Source organism: Cygnus olor, chromosome 1 (assembly GCF_009769625.2).
Source record: "Cygnus olor isolate bCygOlo1 chromosome 1, bCygOlo1.pri.v2, whole genome shotgun sequence".
Lineage (NCBI taxonomy): Eukaryota > Metazoa > Chordata > Aves > Anseriformes > Anatidae > Cygnus > Cygnus olor.
In genome coordinates, this window is record NC_049169.1 from 70503312 (window position 1) to 70517855 (window position 14544).

General features: G+C 42.7%; 1 protein-coding gene across 9 annotated transcripts; it reads left to right on the top strand.

The window, feature by feature from the left end:
- Positions 1-411: 411 nt before the first annotated feature.
- On the top strand, positions 412-13827 carry PTHLH (parathyroid hormone like hormone). 9 transcript variants are annotated; one of them, XR_005816252.1, is made up of 5 exons: positions 419-547; positions 653-749; positions 3170-3291; positions 8897-9319; positions 13352-13827. XR_005816252.1 is itself a non-coding variant. In XM_040545008.1 (4 exons), exons 3-4 carry the CDS (start codon positions 3192-3194, stop codon positions 9321-9323), a joined length of 531 nt encoding a protein of 176 aa, XP_040400942.1. In that variant the 5' UTR covers positions 412-547; positions 653-749; positions 3170-3191. The 9 variants fall into 9 exon arrangements, 1 of the variants encoding a protein (XP_040400942.1); XM_040545008.1 differs by lacking the exon at positions 13352-13827 and having other exon boundaries at positions 412-547; positions 3170-3295; positions 8897-9323; XR_005816250.1 differs by lacking the exons at positions 419-547; positions 653-749 and adding an exon at positions 1832-2057.
- The last annotated feature ends 717 nt before the right edge of the window (positions 13828-14544 follow it).

Sequence of the window (14544 nt, forward strand, 5' to 3'; positions counted from 1 at the left end):
CGGTGGGGGGACAGGGGCTTAGACCCCCATGGAGGGGAATTTCGCCCTGTCCCGCCACGGAGGAGGGCTCAGGCTTGTGGTGAGGCTAGGTAGCAGGAAGAGTTTGCTCACGGGTTAGGCATTTGTGTAGGTGGCAGGAGAAAAGCGCAGCGCTGCTTGTGCAGATGACAAACGGGCTCTGGCGGGGGGGCTGGGGTGGGGGGAAAGGGCACGGTATCATGGTATGATAGTAAGCCTTCTGAAAGGGTTTGGCACTGCTCAGTTCCTGCCATATTAGCGAAGCCATAGATTTTTTTTTCCAAGCCCACTGAGGCAGAGATGAGGCAAACTCAGCCATAGGAAGGTGGTTAGTGATGTCACAAGTTTGGTCTTTTCAATAAAAGCAGTAGAGAAGGGTCTCCCTCACTATATATATTAGGAGAAGCTTCTGTTCCTCATAATAAAAAGAGCAGCAAGGGAGAAAAGCACCTGCTTTAAAACGCTTTATTTAGCACTAACCTGTTGCAGGCAGAATAAAAATTCTGCAGGGCTGGATTTCTTTGAAAAGGTATTTCTTTTTTTTTTTTTTTTTGTTTTTCTTTCTGTCTCTTTTTATTTTTTTTTTTTTTTTATTTAACTTCTTTTTTATTATTTTTTTTTTCATTTTCTTAAGGATAGCATATAGTTTTGGAAGCGATTGCTGAGAAGATCAACCACTGTTGGCCAGGGTGATCTCTGAGAGGCACAGAGGGCTGTAACTCAAGGAAAAGGTGAAGTAATAAATTGTGAAGAAACTTCAATATTCCAAGTTTATAAAGGCTATTTATTTTTCCTGAGTCTGTAAGGGTATTTTTTTTATTATTTCTAGAGGAAAGGAAATTCTAAAAATATTTGATGGACGTTTTACCATTAACACCAGTAATAGACCTATAAGTGTGGGGGGAGGCTGTTTTCAGGGGATGTCACAATTATTTTTAATTAGTCGAAAGGGTAGCATAAATCAAAGAAGCCTATTAGCTATACATTCTAATTTATAGCCTACCAGGTGTTCAGGGAATTTATTTACAGCATAAACGATTTAATGTTTTCAGCATGATTTCTATTTCAGCTCGTACGTTTTCGGTTTTATTTGCCTGTGTGGTATGAAATTTGGCTGAGCTGGACTTTTTTTATTGTGGCAGCAAGAGCCGTTTAACGCCAGATAACTTACAGGTACAAAAACGGATTGACGCGCCCAAGCCTTCTCCAGAAAACCTTCCACAATACGCGGAGAGGCTGAGAAGGAGCCACCACCCGGCACGCCTCAGCGTCGTGTTGAAGCTTGGGAGGGAGCTGAGGGAGTTTTGCTGTAAATCAGGCTGGCGGGGGGCAGAAACAAGCCACCCCTCCGCGCCTGCCGGCGGTGGGGCGCGCAGCGGAGCCCCGCGGGGTGTGCGCGGCCGCGGAGGGGCAAGGGGGCCCGGCGGGATGCTACGGAGCCGGCGGCTCCAGGTGCTTGGGTTGGTGCTGCCCGCCTGAGCAGGGCCACACCGAGGGGATAGCCCGGCCCCTGCCGTCAAAAAGTTTTTCAGAAGGGCTCGTAAACGATCTCCCTTTGGAGGAGCAGTCGGGGGATGGAGCGGGGGGGTGCACAGACCACCCCCGGCTTTCTTCCCTTCAGAAGAGCCAGGGGCAGTTTCTTGCGCCGATAGGCTCTGTCATGGGGCGGGTGGTGTCACCTTTGGTTTTACACAAGTGTCTCCCTGGGATGGAAAATGGGGAGGGGGGCAGACCCCGGCGGGGCGTACCGGGATGGCCCCTCTCCCGCTCCGGCACCCGCACAGCAGCGTAACCTGCCGCAGGCATTTGCAGCGCCCTGGCCAGACTGACTTCCACGGAGGGAGAGGCTGAAGGCGAAAGAGGGAGAGGAGGAGAAAACTTTCCACTAATTTACTTTTTTGGCCAGGAGCGCTTGTGTTCATAGACGGCGAGTCCTTCCCCCAGCCATCCCCCTTCGCCCCCCCTTCCCTTTACTAGCGTACAATTAACAACATTAGGCATCATCCCTCCAGCTAATAGGTGAACTGCGACGAAAAACGGTAGGTGTGTGAAAGGAAAGGCGGCGGGGATCCCAAGCTAGGGTTTTGGGGCTTGATCTGAAAACTGCCCCGATGATGGGGGATCGCCCTCTCCCTTCTGCCACGGCAGGGGAGGCGCTGACCTAGGGGTAAAGGCGGAGAGGGAGAGCGAGGATCCCGGCTGCAGAAGATGCGGAGAGCTTGGACGGAGTCCGCAGGGTCTGCTGCGTGCATGTGCTGTCGGGTGTTTCCCTTTCTTCGCTCGTTTTTGATTCCGGTCCCAAGAACCGCTTGATTTCTAGTCTTTTTGGCTGCGGGTATCCCGCCAGGGCTCTCGCTCTCTCCGCACATGTTCCTAGGGCGCCATCTCTTTGCAAAAAGCCTCCGTCCTCTCGCAGGTCTCCCAGAGGCTGCTCCGGGGCGTGTGAACATCGCAGGCTGCAGCGCGATTCAACCTGCGGAGCCCAGCATGCGTCCCAGCCCCCCGCGCGTCCCCGGGCCACCGCTCCTGGTAGAGGAGCTCTCGGGCTCCGCAGCCGGGCAGCGCTTTTTGCTCGAGGTCACTTGCCCTGGCTCAGCGTGGCCCCAGCTTTCCGGGAGGAAAGGACGTGAACCTAACTTTTGCAGAGGTATACTTAGAGAGGGATGGATAGATGCCTTTCCGCCCGCCCGAATCCGCGTGTGAGCGCGCGCGTGTGTTTACACGGAGGTTAGCTGAGCTGCTGTAGGGAATCGTTCCTTGTCTTTAAGGAGGGCTGCTCTTGGAGCAGAAAGCCCTGGGACAGCCGCTTTCCAGTCCAGAACTGAACACGGCTCGGGGAGACAAACAGACGCGCTCCTCAGCCCGATTCAAATATGAGCTAGATTATTTTTTTTCCTCAACAAATATTAAGAGGGATCTTGCCTCCGGGCAGCGAGAGACAGAGAGGGAGGAAGGAAGAGAGCGAGAAGCAGACAGCAAGGAAGGGAGGGAGAGACGAAGCAAAGTTTGGAAGAAGTGAGCCGCTGTCGAGAGTTGAGAAAGTTTGTTTTTTCCTTCGCAGCCTGGGAGCTGGGAGAGCCGACAGCAAGGGACCGTTTGGGGACGGAGCTGGCGCATGTGTCTCTCGGGACTGACGCTCCTTTCCTTGCAGGTTTTAGGACCCGGAAGATACAATGTTCACTAAACTCTTCCAGCAGTGGAGTTTCGCAGTGTTCCTGCTGAGTTACTCCGTGCCCTCCTGCGGGAGATCAGTGGAGGGGATCAGCCGCCGACGTGAGTTTATCTGGGGTTTTGTCTCGCTTCGGTCACGGTGCGGGTGGGCAGGGGGCCGGGGGACCCCGGGGCCGGAGGGCAGCAGCCCCCAGCAGCGCTGCAGCGCGCGGCTCCGCGTTACCTGCCCCAGGTGCTCCCCCACGGGTTTGCTCTGAGCCACGGTCAGAAGGCGTTCGGGCAGGGAAAGTGAAAGCTTCTGCCCTTACAAAACACTTAGGAAGGCAATGTTGGAGCTGAGAGGCTCTTCTTCCATGGGGAGCAGCCGTGCAGCTGCAGTTTTAGCGTGCGCTGTTGCCCATGCACCTTTCTGCACCCCGGAAGGGTCCTGCCGGGGAGCATCCCGTTCCACCAAGCTCCTGGGGGTTACACCAAGTACTGCGTGCTTCTCTGGCACCGGTGTACAGCTAGTATTGATAAGGGAGGGGAAAACACACAGCAGTTGGGGCCATCATGAAACTGAGGCAATGAACAATTTCTTTGGATTTCTGTCACTTCAGCATTTATTTTATTTATTTTATTTTATTTTATTTTATTTTATTTTATTTTATTTTATTTTATTTTATTTTTTTTTCTAAAAGGAGATCGGTATCTGACTTAGAGGCAGAAGTATATTTTTGACAAATGCTAATGTAACTTAAGAGATTCTATCCAGGAAATGACCCTTTTGCTTCTTCCAAAATAATCACCATAGCTCATACTAGTGTCCCCTAGGCAAAGTGCAGTAGCGAAACCACTGGCTGATGCAGGAGCAGTTGTCTAACACATGTAGCTAGCTCACTGCCTCTTACTGGACTTGGATCAGATTTTCTAAGAAGAAACTCTTTGGTCATACTGTGGAGGGCTGTCTTTTTACTAAGTTCAGAAGGAAGTCAGGTTGCAGAAAAAGGGTTAGAAAATCCAGTCACAACATACAGAGAAACATGACACAGCAAACTTAGTATCAAATGGATTTCCATGTAACTGTTCTGTTACATGCATAAGGACAAGATTTCCAAATACCAATTCCTCTGCCATGTAAACAACAAAAAAATCCCCTAGGTGAAGTGACTTCAGACACATCTAAACTTTGGCACCAAGCAGACAGCTGCTACAAATCTCCTACAGCAAATTGTGTAGAACATTGTATTACTGATAATGTTACAGTGTGTTCTTCCAAGCCTATTAGTGTTTAGCTTTTTTGTATGCCTGAAAACTACTGTTGAGATATTTCCTATATTTGAGACGATTTTCTTTGGCTATCCAGAGGATCCAAACTTCAGTTTCATAAACAAAAAATTAAAATAATTGAAGTACAGTCAAATGTTGTACTTCCTTGGCTAAGAAACTCTGGACTGGATCCAAGCCAAATTTGTTAAAAAAGAAATGCTTAGAAATAATGTTTTTCTTTTTGAAGTTAGCATTGTTCTAACACTTGTTTTTAAAGGTCAGAATTAGAGTTCTTCCCAACATCCCCATTCCATCCTGGCTGGGTGAAAAAAAGTGGAAGCTAAACAGCTGAAATGTATTTCTCAGCTCCCTCTTTGCTATGGCATGTAAAACCACACAAGAAACCAGTTAGCTGTCAGTTAGTGGCATGCATGTAGTTTTGTTTGTGGGTACAACACAAACACAGACACCACACTCAAACATGTGTCCTGTTTTAATACCACCACAAACCATTCCTAGAGTTAATGGTTTAACTCACTTAAGCCTAGAGATATTTTTTCACTCAAAGGCTTAAACCAGTAACGGATGAAAATACTAAAGCACATTATTATAGCCATGCAAAAATAATCAAAATGACATAGGCCTAGTTCTACAGACTTTACTAAGGCAAATCTCCCAAGGAAAGCAATAGCAAATTGTCCCAGGAAAAGATTGCCAGACATATTATTTGTTATACAAATGTTTTACTGACTAGAGAACTTCTGAGAAACCCGTAATGCCTCAAAGTGAAAAATAGATATTTTTATCAGCGTGCCCAGACACTGCAGTACTGTGTCCCCAGATCTGTAGAAAATATTTTTCCTAACCCCGAGATAGGTTGAGAAGCTTTCACTCCCTTTGGAGCCAGTGGCAAGGGCACTCAGTCTTGCAAAACCCAGACAGAGAGCTGACTGAGTCCTTTCTCCTATTCTGCTGATCAGACCCAACATGAATAGTCAAGGATAATAACAATTAAATAAGAGCAACTCTGAGACAGCAAGTTGTTGCTTGAAGAAGGTTGCTTCTCAATGACGCTAGTTATCTAGTGAAAAAAGAAGAATTTGCCTGAAAAGAACAGCTTATCTGGAAGTACATGCTTAATATCTGAATAGGTTTCTACTGTTCTCCCAATAATCAGACATTAAGTCTCATATGCACATAGTGTACTTGGATACAGCAATTAGTTTGGGCACTCTGGTCAAATACATACCATCACCAACCTTCTCTCAAAGTGCCTACCACAAGTTAGCTTAGCATTTGCTGCATTAGGTTTGGGGTCAGACTCTTTTTCCTTGAATGAGGTGCATTTATAGAAGGATGGAAGGGACCTCTAGTGGGTCATCTTAATGCTAACAGCCTAATTTTATTTTATTTTATTTTATTTATTTTATTTTATTTTATTTTATTTTATTTTTTTTATTATTTTTTACATATCATTCCCAATATGTGAACACAATTATTTCTGTTTCCATTGCCTTCCTACTCTGTGTGTGTGGGTGAGACATTGTTGATATCTGCAGTATGAAGCACTTCTTACATCAGCCTTCTTGGGCAAGTATTTTCCCCTGATTTACAAACATAGTAGTTGTTTGAGTAACATAATGGAAGGAGGCTGAAGGTCAAAGAGATATATCTACCACAGCTTCTTCATTTTAGGGAGATTTTGATCTAGAGCATACAAAGGAAATTGATAGGCAAAATGTAATCCTTCAGTCTGGCTGAGTAATAGAAGTCATGTGAAATGTAACACTATGTAACATTATACAATCATCTGGAATAGCAGAATGTTATTTGGGGCCAGACTTGATGCTAAATATCATACAGACATTTAAACAGAAACCCACCCTTTCTTTGGCACACTAACCTATCACATGTTTATCCCTGCATTATTTTGGAAATGCATACTCTCACAAGATGTAGATCGCATAATGCTGTTTGACTGTCTTGTGTGTACTGGAACCAAATCTTTAGGTTTCAGCTCTGTAAAATGGAATAGCTTTTCAATCAAGAGTACTTTAATAACAGACTTTGGAGATTCAAGATTTTGTCACAGTGGGTAAATTGACCAAATACACATTACAGGATTAAGGCAGTTTTAGGTTGTCTGTGATAAAAGGAATTATTCTTTACTTTACAACAGGCAGTAGGAAAGCTTTGCTCATCACATGAGACATACTATTTTTGGCTCAGTAAAGCACTAAGATTTTGTATACTTTTTTCAGGCTAGAAGAATGAAAGGAAAACTGCATTTCACATAAAAAAAAAAAAAAAACAACTGGGAAAATAATTTACTGAAGCTAGGAGAGTAACGTTAACCACAATGGACAGCTTGACAAACAGCACGGGAGTTTGCCACTCAGAGGAGTCCAAGGTGCTAGTTTTATTAGCACACTTGCAAATCAGATTGACCTTAATGAGAAGGTTGTTCGAGATGGCTATTGGAGAGCTGCACTGGTCAAAATAATTCTCCTGGGGGAGATCTTGAGCTTGCGTTAATGGTCACAGCTGCACTGAAGGGAATGAAAAAATATGGGTTCAGTTCAGTATTATCATATTGCATGTTTACTTAGAGACATGAGTTGAAAGGCATAAAATACATGTCCTAAGGCCTGAACTCATCCAAAACTCATCTGATTATGAGACACTTAAAACATCATAGACAATGTTTGGCCAAACGTGTGCTCACAAACCTGAGTATACCTAGGCCTGGTTTTAGGCTAGCATACCTGCTGCATCACTTCATGCAAAAACAACAGTCATCTGTTAGTCTTACAGTGGGATGGGAGAAAGCTGGTGTTTGAATTTTACACTGAGCAACAGAGATGTAGTATCACTTGAACTAACCAGTTGGACCCAATACAAATTGCAGATTTACAAAGACAAATAGTGAAGGGGTCTTAAACCAATGCTGCATAAAGTTGCTAATCTCAAATAACTTTATTGTTGATCAAATCACAAATCTCAAGTGTTTGGCTGAAGGGACTGAGAAAGATAAATTACAGAATACTTCCAATAATTTAGCACACTATCTTTGTCCACCACATTTAGAAACCTTGCAGGATAATTAGGGAAGGGATGGAAGGAAGGAATAGTCACTCACAGTTATGTCTTCTCCCATTTCACCCACATTGAGAAACAACTGTGTATCCACTAGCTGACCAAATGATTATACGACAGGCAAGGCAGTGAATTCATTTTCTTTGGCCAGTAAGAACCCAGTCACATGCAGTACCCTGATGCAAGATGAGAGGATACATCGCCAATCTCAGCACACTGAAGTAGGGCAATCGGAAGGATAAACTGTATTATAGCATGCATGGGAACATAACTAAAATCCCAGCCTGTGCTCTTTCTGTTGTTCACAGTGCAGCTGTGTGTCTATCCCACACCAAGGAAAAAGCATGCATTTTCTCACAGTTCTTTATTATCCAGGTGCCACTTGTATCTTCTTTCCTCAGACATTTCACACTTTTTTTGCCAGTACATCTCTAAAAGACAGACATTTAACTATCTCCTAATTCCTCAAAAACTAGAAAGAGGTTAGTGAACCATAATATCATGAACTTTAAAAGAGTACCAGAGACCCACACGAACAAAGCAGATGTGTGGAAGATGTGGAAGATGATCCAGTGAAGAGGGCTAGTGTAAAACTCAGAAAGCACAGAAGCCAAGAAGTTCATACTGGCCCCAGAAGTTCACACTTTAAAGGAACACCAGGAAGGCATCTAAAGCCATAATTAGACACAAGTGGCCAAGCAGTAAAGTCAACAGGAGCGGCTGATGCTCATGCTGCTGTTGCACAAGCTGCCTCTCCGGATAGCTCATTAAGGATTGAAGTGCCTATGCTTTAGGCACCCAAATCTGACCATTTTTCCATTAAACTCCTGCAACTGCACATACTTAAATTTAGAACTGAAATGCACTTTTATGCATTTATTTATATTTTCAAAGTACATGACTGAGCAGAAGAAAATTATTAGAATGATGCTGTATAAACACTGCTTCCGGCTTCAGTACTTGTTATTCCTTCTCTTGCCCAACTGCAGTGCTCCATTACCTGACCCCTTGGTTTTCATATATTTCACAACTGTCTTCCTGGTTTTACTGCCTGAAGTGTGATGTATTAAGAGTTTTAATGCTCCTCTAGAATAGAACAGTGAGTAATCCAACTTCAGGCCCACTGGTCTGTGATCGGTCAGATAAGAATTACTACCAGCTTAGGTCTTTTCCTTCTCTGTAGAGAGCAGTTACTCAGAAGCAGGACTTGCTCCCATGATCTGACTTAACTGGGTGTCTCCAAGCCTGAGAGCTGGCACAGGCAGTCACTGCCAGAGGAGAGAGGAGATTTGCCAAGCAATGGGCAATAAATGGGCAATAAATCCTAAATGTCTCTTTCCCCTCTGCTCTTCTCTTTCTTTAGCAAACGGGCTGTATCAGAGCACCAGCTACTGCATGACAAGGGCAAGTCAATCCAAGATCTACGAAGAAGAATATTCCTTCAAAATTTAATTGAAGGTGTCAACACTGCAGAAATCCGTGCAACGTCAGAAGTTTCACCTAACCCTAAGCCCGCTACAAACACGAAGAACTACCCTGTCCGATTTGGCAGTGAAGATGAGGGCAGATACCTAACTCAGGAGACAAACAAATCACAGACCTACAAGGAACAACCCCTGAAGGTATCGGGCAAGAAAAAGAAAGCAAAGCCTGGAAAACGTAAGGAACAAGAGAAGAAAAAGAGGCGAGCCCGCTCCGCTTGGCTAAATTCTGACATGTATGGAAGCAGCATGACCGATAGCCCGCTCTTGGACAACTCTGTTACTACACATAATCATATTTTAAGGTAATTCTACTACATCCTTTCCACAGGCATAACATATATTTACTGAAATTGTCATCTTTCTGTGCATGAGGTCAAGGCATCGTTTAAGTCTGGAATAGTAGCACACCTTTATGGCTATAGCTGGGTAGTAGCTTTTCCAGCAGTGCACTGTCTCAGGGTGCTTTCTGGCAGTAAGTACCCTGTCCACTTTGCACTGGCAAATCTGCACCCAGGAAAGTAAGCGTTTTACTTCTGGCCAGAAAGCCACTATTACTTGAGGATATACACCAAAGAGTCTTCCCTTGCTATGACAAACAATTCTAGTAAACTGCTTGCTTATTGCCAAAACAAGCTTCCCAAAACTGTGTAGCAAGAGAATTTTTTCTGATAAAAGAAAGTACATCATAGCCGTTAAAATTCCCTATTCTACTTTAACTGTAGTGTCTGTCTCTTCAGATCTTGGTCCCACACTTGGGCCTCAGCTGATTGAAAGCTTTGAGTTTTATTTAAGGCTCTGCATCTATAAAATGGCGAAGTTTTCTTTCTTCCCTCTCAACGCCTCCCCTTTTTGGCAACTTTCTTACCCTTGCTTTACAGTTTTTCATTTTACTGTTTAACCTTAGGGGAGAACATGGAAAATTTCTCTCTTAGTAATATCTGCAAACAATGCAGACCAGCCTTTTGCCATAAATTTTTCCCTGCCATTAGGACTTTTTAATTCAGCTCTATCCTTTTGCCAACTTGTGAAACAATTACGTTGCTGCTCAAAAATGTTGAGCATTGCTTTTGGAGAGAGATGTGCTTTCCTCACATATGACAGTGAAGGGTTTTCAAGGAAGAGGAGACCTGAAGACTTAAGTGGAGGTGCCCCAAGCGACTCATCCACTTGCAGTCATTTTGGTTTGAATGGAGGTCAGCACACTTGCAGGCAAATCTAAGCAGTCCTCTCCCCAGTTCTCCTCAAATGTTTGTATTTTCAACAGTAAGAAAAAAAAAAAAAAAAAAAAACTTTTATGTCCTCCTCCCCATCTGCTTTGGCAGCATAAGACAAAATAGAACTGCCACTTGCTCACAGTATGTCCGTTAGAAAGGAATGCCAGCTGTGGGACTTACTAAAATTCAGTCTTTTGTTAAGCTTTACAAGGCACAGTGTGCAGTGTACTCCATTGCCTCAACTTCTGCTGGCATCTACACAAGTTACTGGTGTCCAGAGCTACGCATTCAGCATCCCTGACCATAAAGCATTTAGCATGTCTGTAACAGTCAGTAGTGGGGTAAGAGAGGATGGTTTTGTCCAGTGACCTAGGAAAGGCACACTCTGGTAGTCCTGTCATGAGATGCCTGAAGTTGCAACAGCTCTTAAGGAACTGCAGTGGCAGCAGTGTCTTCAGCACATAGAAATCTTGAATGTAGGAAAAAAAAAAAACAAGGACATTTTCACTGTTTCTTTGGTTGTCTATCCAAAGTGAGCTGTAAAAGAATGACAGATACAGTCCTGTTGATTGTCTGAATTTAGCCTTACTGTTTCAAGCATGGTTGGATTGCTGAAGGTAGTCAGCTTCACCTTGGAGTCCTGAGTTAGTTTTACCTTCCTGATATTATTCCCCAAGATGCAGTATTACACCAGGGACAGAAACATAGCATAGATTCCTAAAGAGGCCCTATATTGTGCAGATTTGGCTGAAGAAAATTAAGCAAAGAGAAGCCCTGAAACAAGAAAACAAAATTCCTCCCTTAAAAGGACAGAACATAATATGATGGTTCCGCTCTGCTATTGCATAAAGTTGCAATTATCCCAGTAGGCTGACAAAAGATATTATTTCTAAACTTCAAAGCAAGACCAACTCCCTGCCACGTACTTTAGATAGCAGAAGCCAGGTTCAAAGTAGTTTCCTATGCGGTTATTGGCACATAGTGGGCAAGCACATTTTAGATGGAGGGACGACTGCATCTTGGTGAGGTTGATTCCTCACCTGCACCAAGCTAAATCAGGGACTTTATCTGTTGGTGGGAGACAAGGAAGGCACATGCAGACAGGATATCCATATGCTACATCACTAGAAGCTGCTTTTGTAGCATCTGTAAGGCTATCTGACACTTAGGAGAAGCATTACTACTTCGTAGTGAAGAATAGATGTGCATAATGCAGCAGCCTGCTTTTCACTGTATCTCTGTGCTTCCTTTCTGCTCAACAGGCTGAACTAAAATCCCCATGCCAATTTCCTCTGCCCAATCTCAATCCCAAAATTTTGGGTTTAGATCTGAAAAAAAAGAAAAAAATAAAAGACAAGAAATGACCTGCACTCTAGATCTTTTGACTTATTACAAGAAGTATCTCATAAAGTAGCCAATCTTGCAAAATCAGAGACCAAATCACAGAAAGCATCTTGCAAGTACTCATTAGTATGGAGACCATTGTCAAGATGTGGCGTAGCTTAAACTCTACAACAAAGAGTAAAATCCAAGCCAGAGTGAAAATGTCACCCTCTTAAAAACAGGCCTACATAGTGCAGACACACATATACAGTCATGCTCTATGAATTGTGTCATTATTATACCGTAGCCTGAATACAACCTAATATTACCCTAGTTAATTATTATGGAGCTTCATACTAACATTTCCATTCCAGGAACTTAAAATTCTTTCTCATTGACATTCCAGCTATAACCCATTCCAATTCAATTAAACTGTTATTACCTAATTTCCTAAGAAACCTTTCAAATGAGTAAACTCCCTAATGCTAAATGTAGTCTAACTTTCAACGTGCACATACAAAAAAAACAATACTCAGACTCTCAAGGATTTGGTTCTTGTGTGTGTCTCACACCCACACGTCTGCCATGTGGAACAGTACCCACAGCTTTGGTGATCCATCCAGCAGCGGAGCGAATCACACTCCATCCTATAGCTTTGCATTCCACCCTATAGCTGTTTCCCAGGGAACTGAAGTGCATTACAGAAATGTGCTGTTCACAGCAGCAGAAGGGAAAAAAGCCCAACCCTTCAGCATTTCCTGCAGCACTGCTAAGAAATAACTTAAAATAATATTGTAGTGCAAGTACTACACAGGCTGGATAGAAGCAGGCTCTGCTTTTGTTCTCCCACGTTCACAAAGGGAGGATTACAGAAATCATATAAGCACACCAGTGTCCCTTAGAAAGTTCTCAAATCTTAGGGCTGTGTACAACCAAACTCTGAATGTTTCAGTTCTGACTGAATGCAACAGGAATCAGAGCTTAACACGAGATGCTCATTTTCTTTCTGGTCCGAGCCATTTGGCTTACAAAGGGGAGTTTCAGGAATATATTCTCTGCATTTATTCATATACTTAAAGAGACATGCCATCAAGGATCTGTTCACTTCAAGACCCGAGCAGACTTTAATGAAGTAAAACTCATGGACATGACAGTATAGAAATACACCTTTAAGATAAACAGCCCCTTGCCTAACAGGTGGCCTATCAGTGGACCAAGACAGATTTGGTCAAGATAGACTAAATAATCCCATGGGACAGTTTTAATAAGAAGCCAGGCATTGCACCCAAACAGTTAACACAATAAGGACATGATCGCCAGAGTGTTCAAAAAGGACTTGCTTTTTTCTATCTTCAAATCAGATTTCTCATTTCTCCAACTATGTTTTGTTGTGTTATTGTTGTTTGTTTTTTGTTTGGTTGGTTTTTTTTCCTTTTAGTGCTTGGTATATTTATTACAGGTTGAGAATTTTTTTTCTACCCATAGCTCTCAGGAATCTTCTTGTGTAAGGCCCTAAGAAAACTAAAGCTCCTTCCTATTTGTCTGAAAACAACAAAGCGGAATAGATGGTCTCATTTTCATGGTAAACTGCAGGTCTTCATACTGCCAGCTGCATTACACTGAAGGAAATAGAGATTTTGAAATGATGTCTAATACTGTAATACTGTTAAACAGGTCTTATTAGCGTAAATATTACTAGCAAGGCACTTCCATTATAGTCTGTGGAACTCTTGCTGTTAATTTGAGTCTATGTATTTGAAGTGAAAGTTAATGTTTTCTATTTTTTCTGCTCCGCAGGAGGCGCTGATATTTTCAGCAAGACATCTTTGGAAGACGTATTGCAGTATTCTGTAATAGTGAACATATGGGAACTATTAAAATATTTATTACCTGTAAATATTGTAAATGCTCAGAATAAAACTTTTTTCCCCCATTGCTCTCTGAAACTGCACATTTGGTTATTGTGATTTTTTTTTTTTTTTTTTGGCTAATACTAAGACAATTATTATGTCACATTTACCATAATTTATTTTGTTGACTGGTGTATTTATTTGTGAACGTATCTTGGTGCTGCTGACTTTCTATATTTTTTGTAACATAATGCACTTTAGATATACATATCGAGTACATTGATAACTGACATAAAATGTTCGTGTTTTGTGGTTGACTTCAATGAATGCCTATACACAATTGTTCAAACTGATTTTCCTTTGTGCATGTATAATAGCAGTATTTTAAAATTTGTAAAGAATGTCTAATAAAATATAATCTAATTAAACCATGACTCAAAAGGAGAAATGTGTCCTTGAGGAATTTCAAGAGCAGGAACATCATTTTTTTCTTTACTATATTTGAAAATTATGTTAAATTTAATGTGTTTACATTGATTCAAGCTCCCACATTTTCACATTAGCTTTTACTTTAAAATCACTCAGAACATATTTTGTTCCAGTGCTCTATTTCAAGTGCGCTGATTTGCTGAACAACCTGTGGGCACTGCCATATAGCTCGGACCCCACTACAGGGAAAGCACAATTCCCAACCTTTCCAGCCACAAGCCCTATAAATGCTAAATCATTCCACTCTCCAATTGAGAGGATGTGAAAAGCAACCCCATGGGATGCACAACTTACTGCACTCTTGGAAGGTACTCATACATCACACCTTGTCATCTTGTTCAGAATGAGACAGATGGCAGTATCCTCAGCTCCCACCAGCTTTACCCAAATACGAAAATGTCTACCACAGGAGTGGAGTCCCATCTCTGCACTTTGGAGCCACACAGTCTTAACGTTTAAAGAAGGAGGGGGAAAAAAAAAAGTGTTTCTGGGTGAATTTATAAAGAGAAAAATAAAATATTGGAAACTGCAGTAGGTGACACATCAATAGGTACTGTTACACTGCTTGAATTACTTTCTCTTCTCCCACCACTAAGATGCCTCACATGGCTCTGTTTCTGAAAAACATCTACCTTAATGTTACTTCTGTCT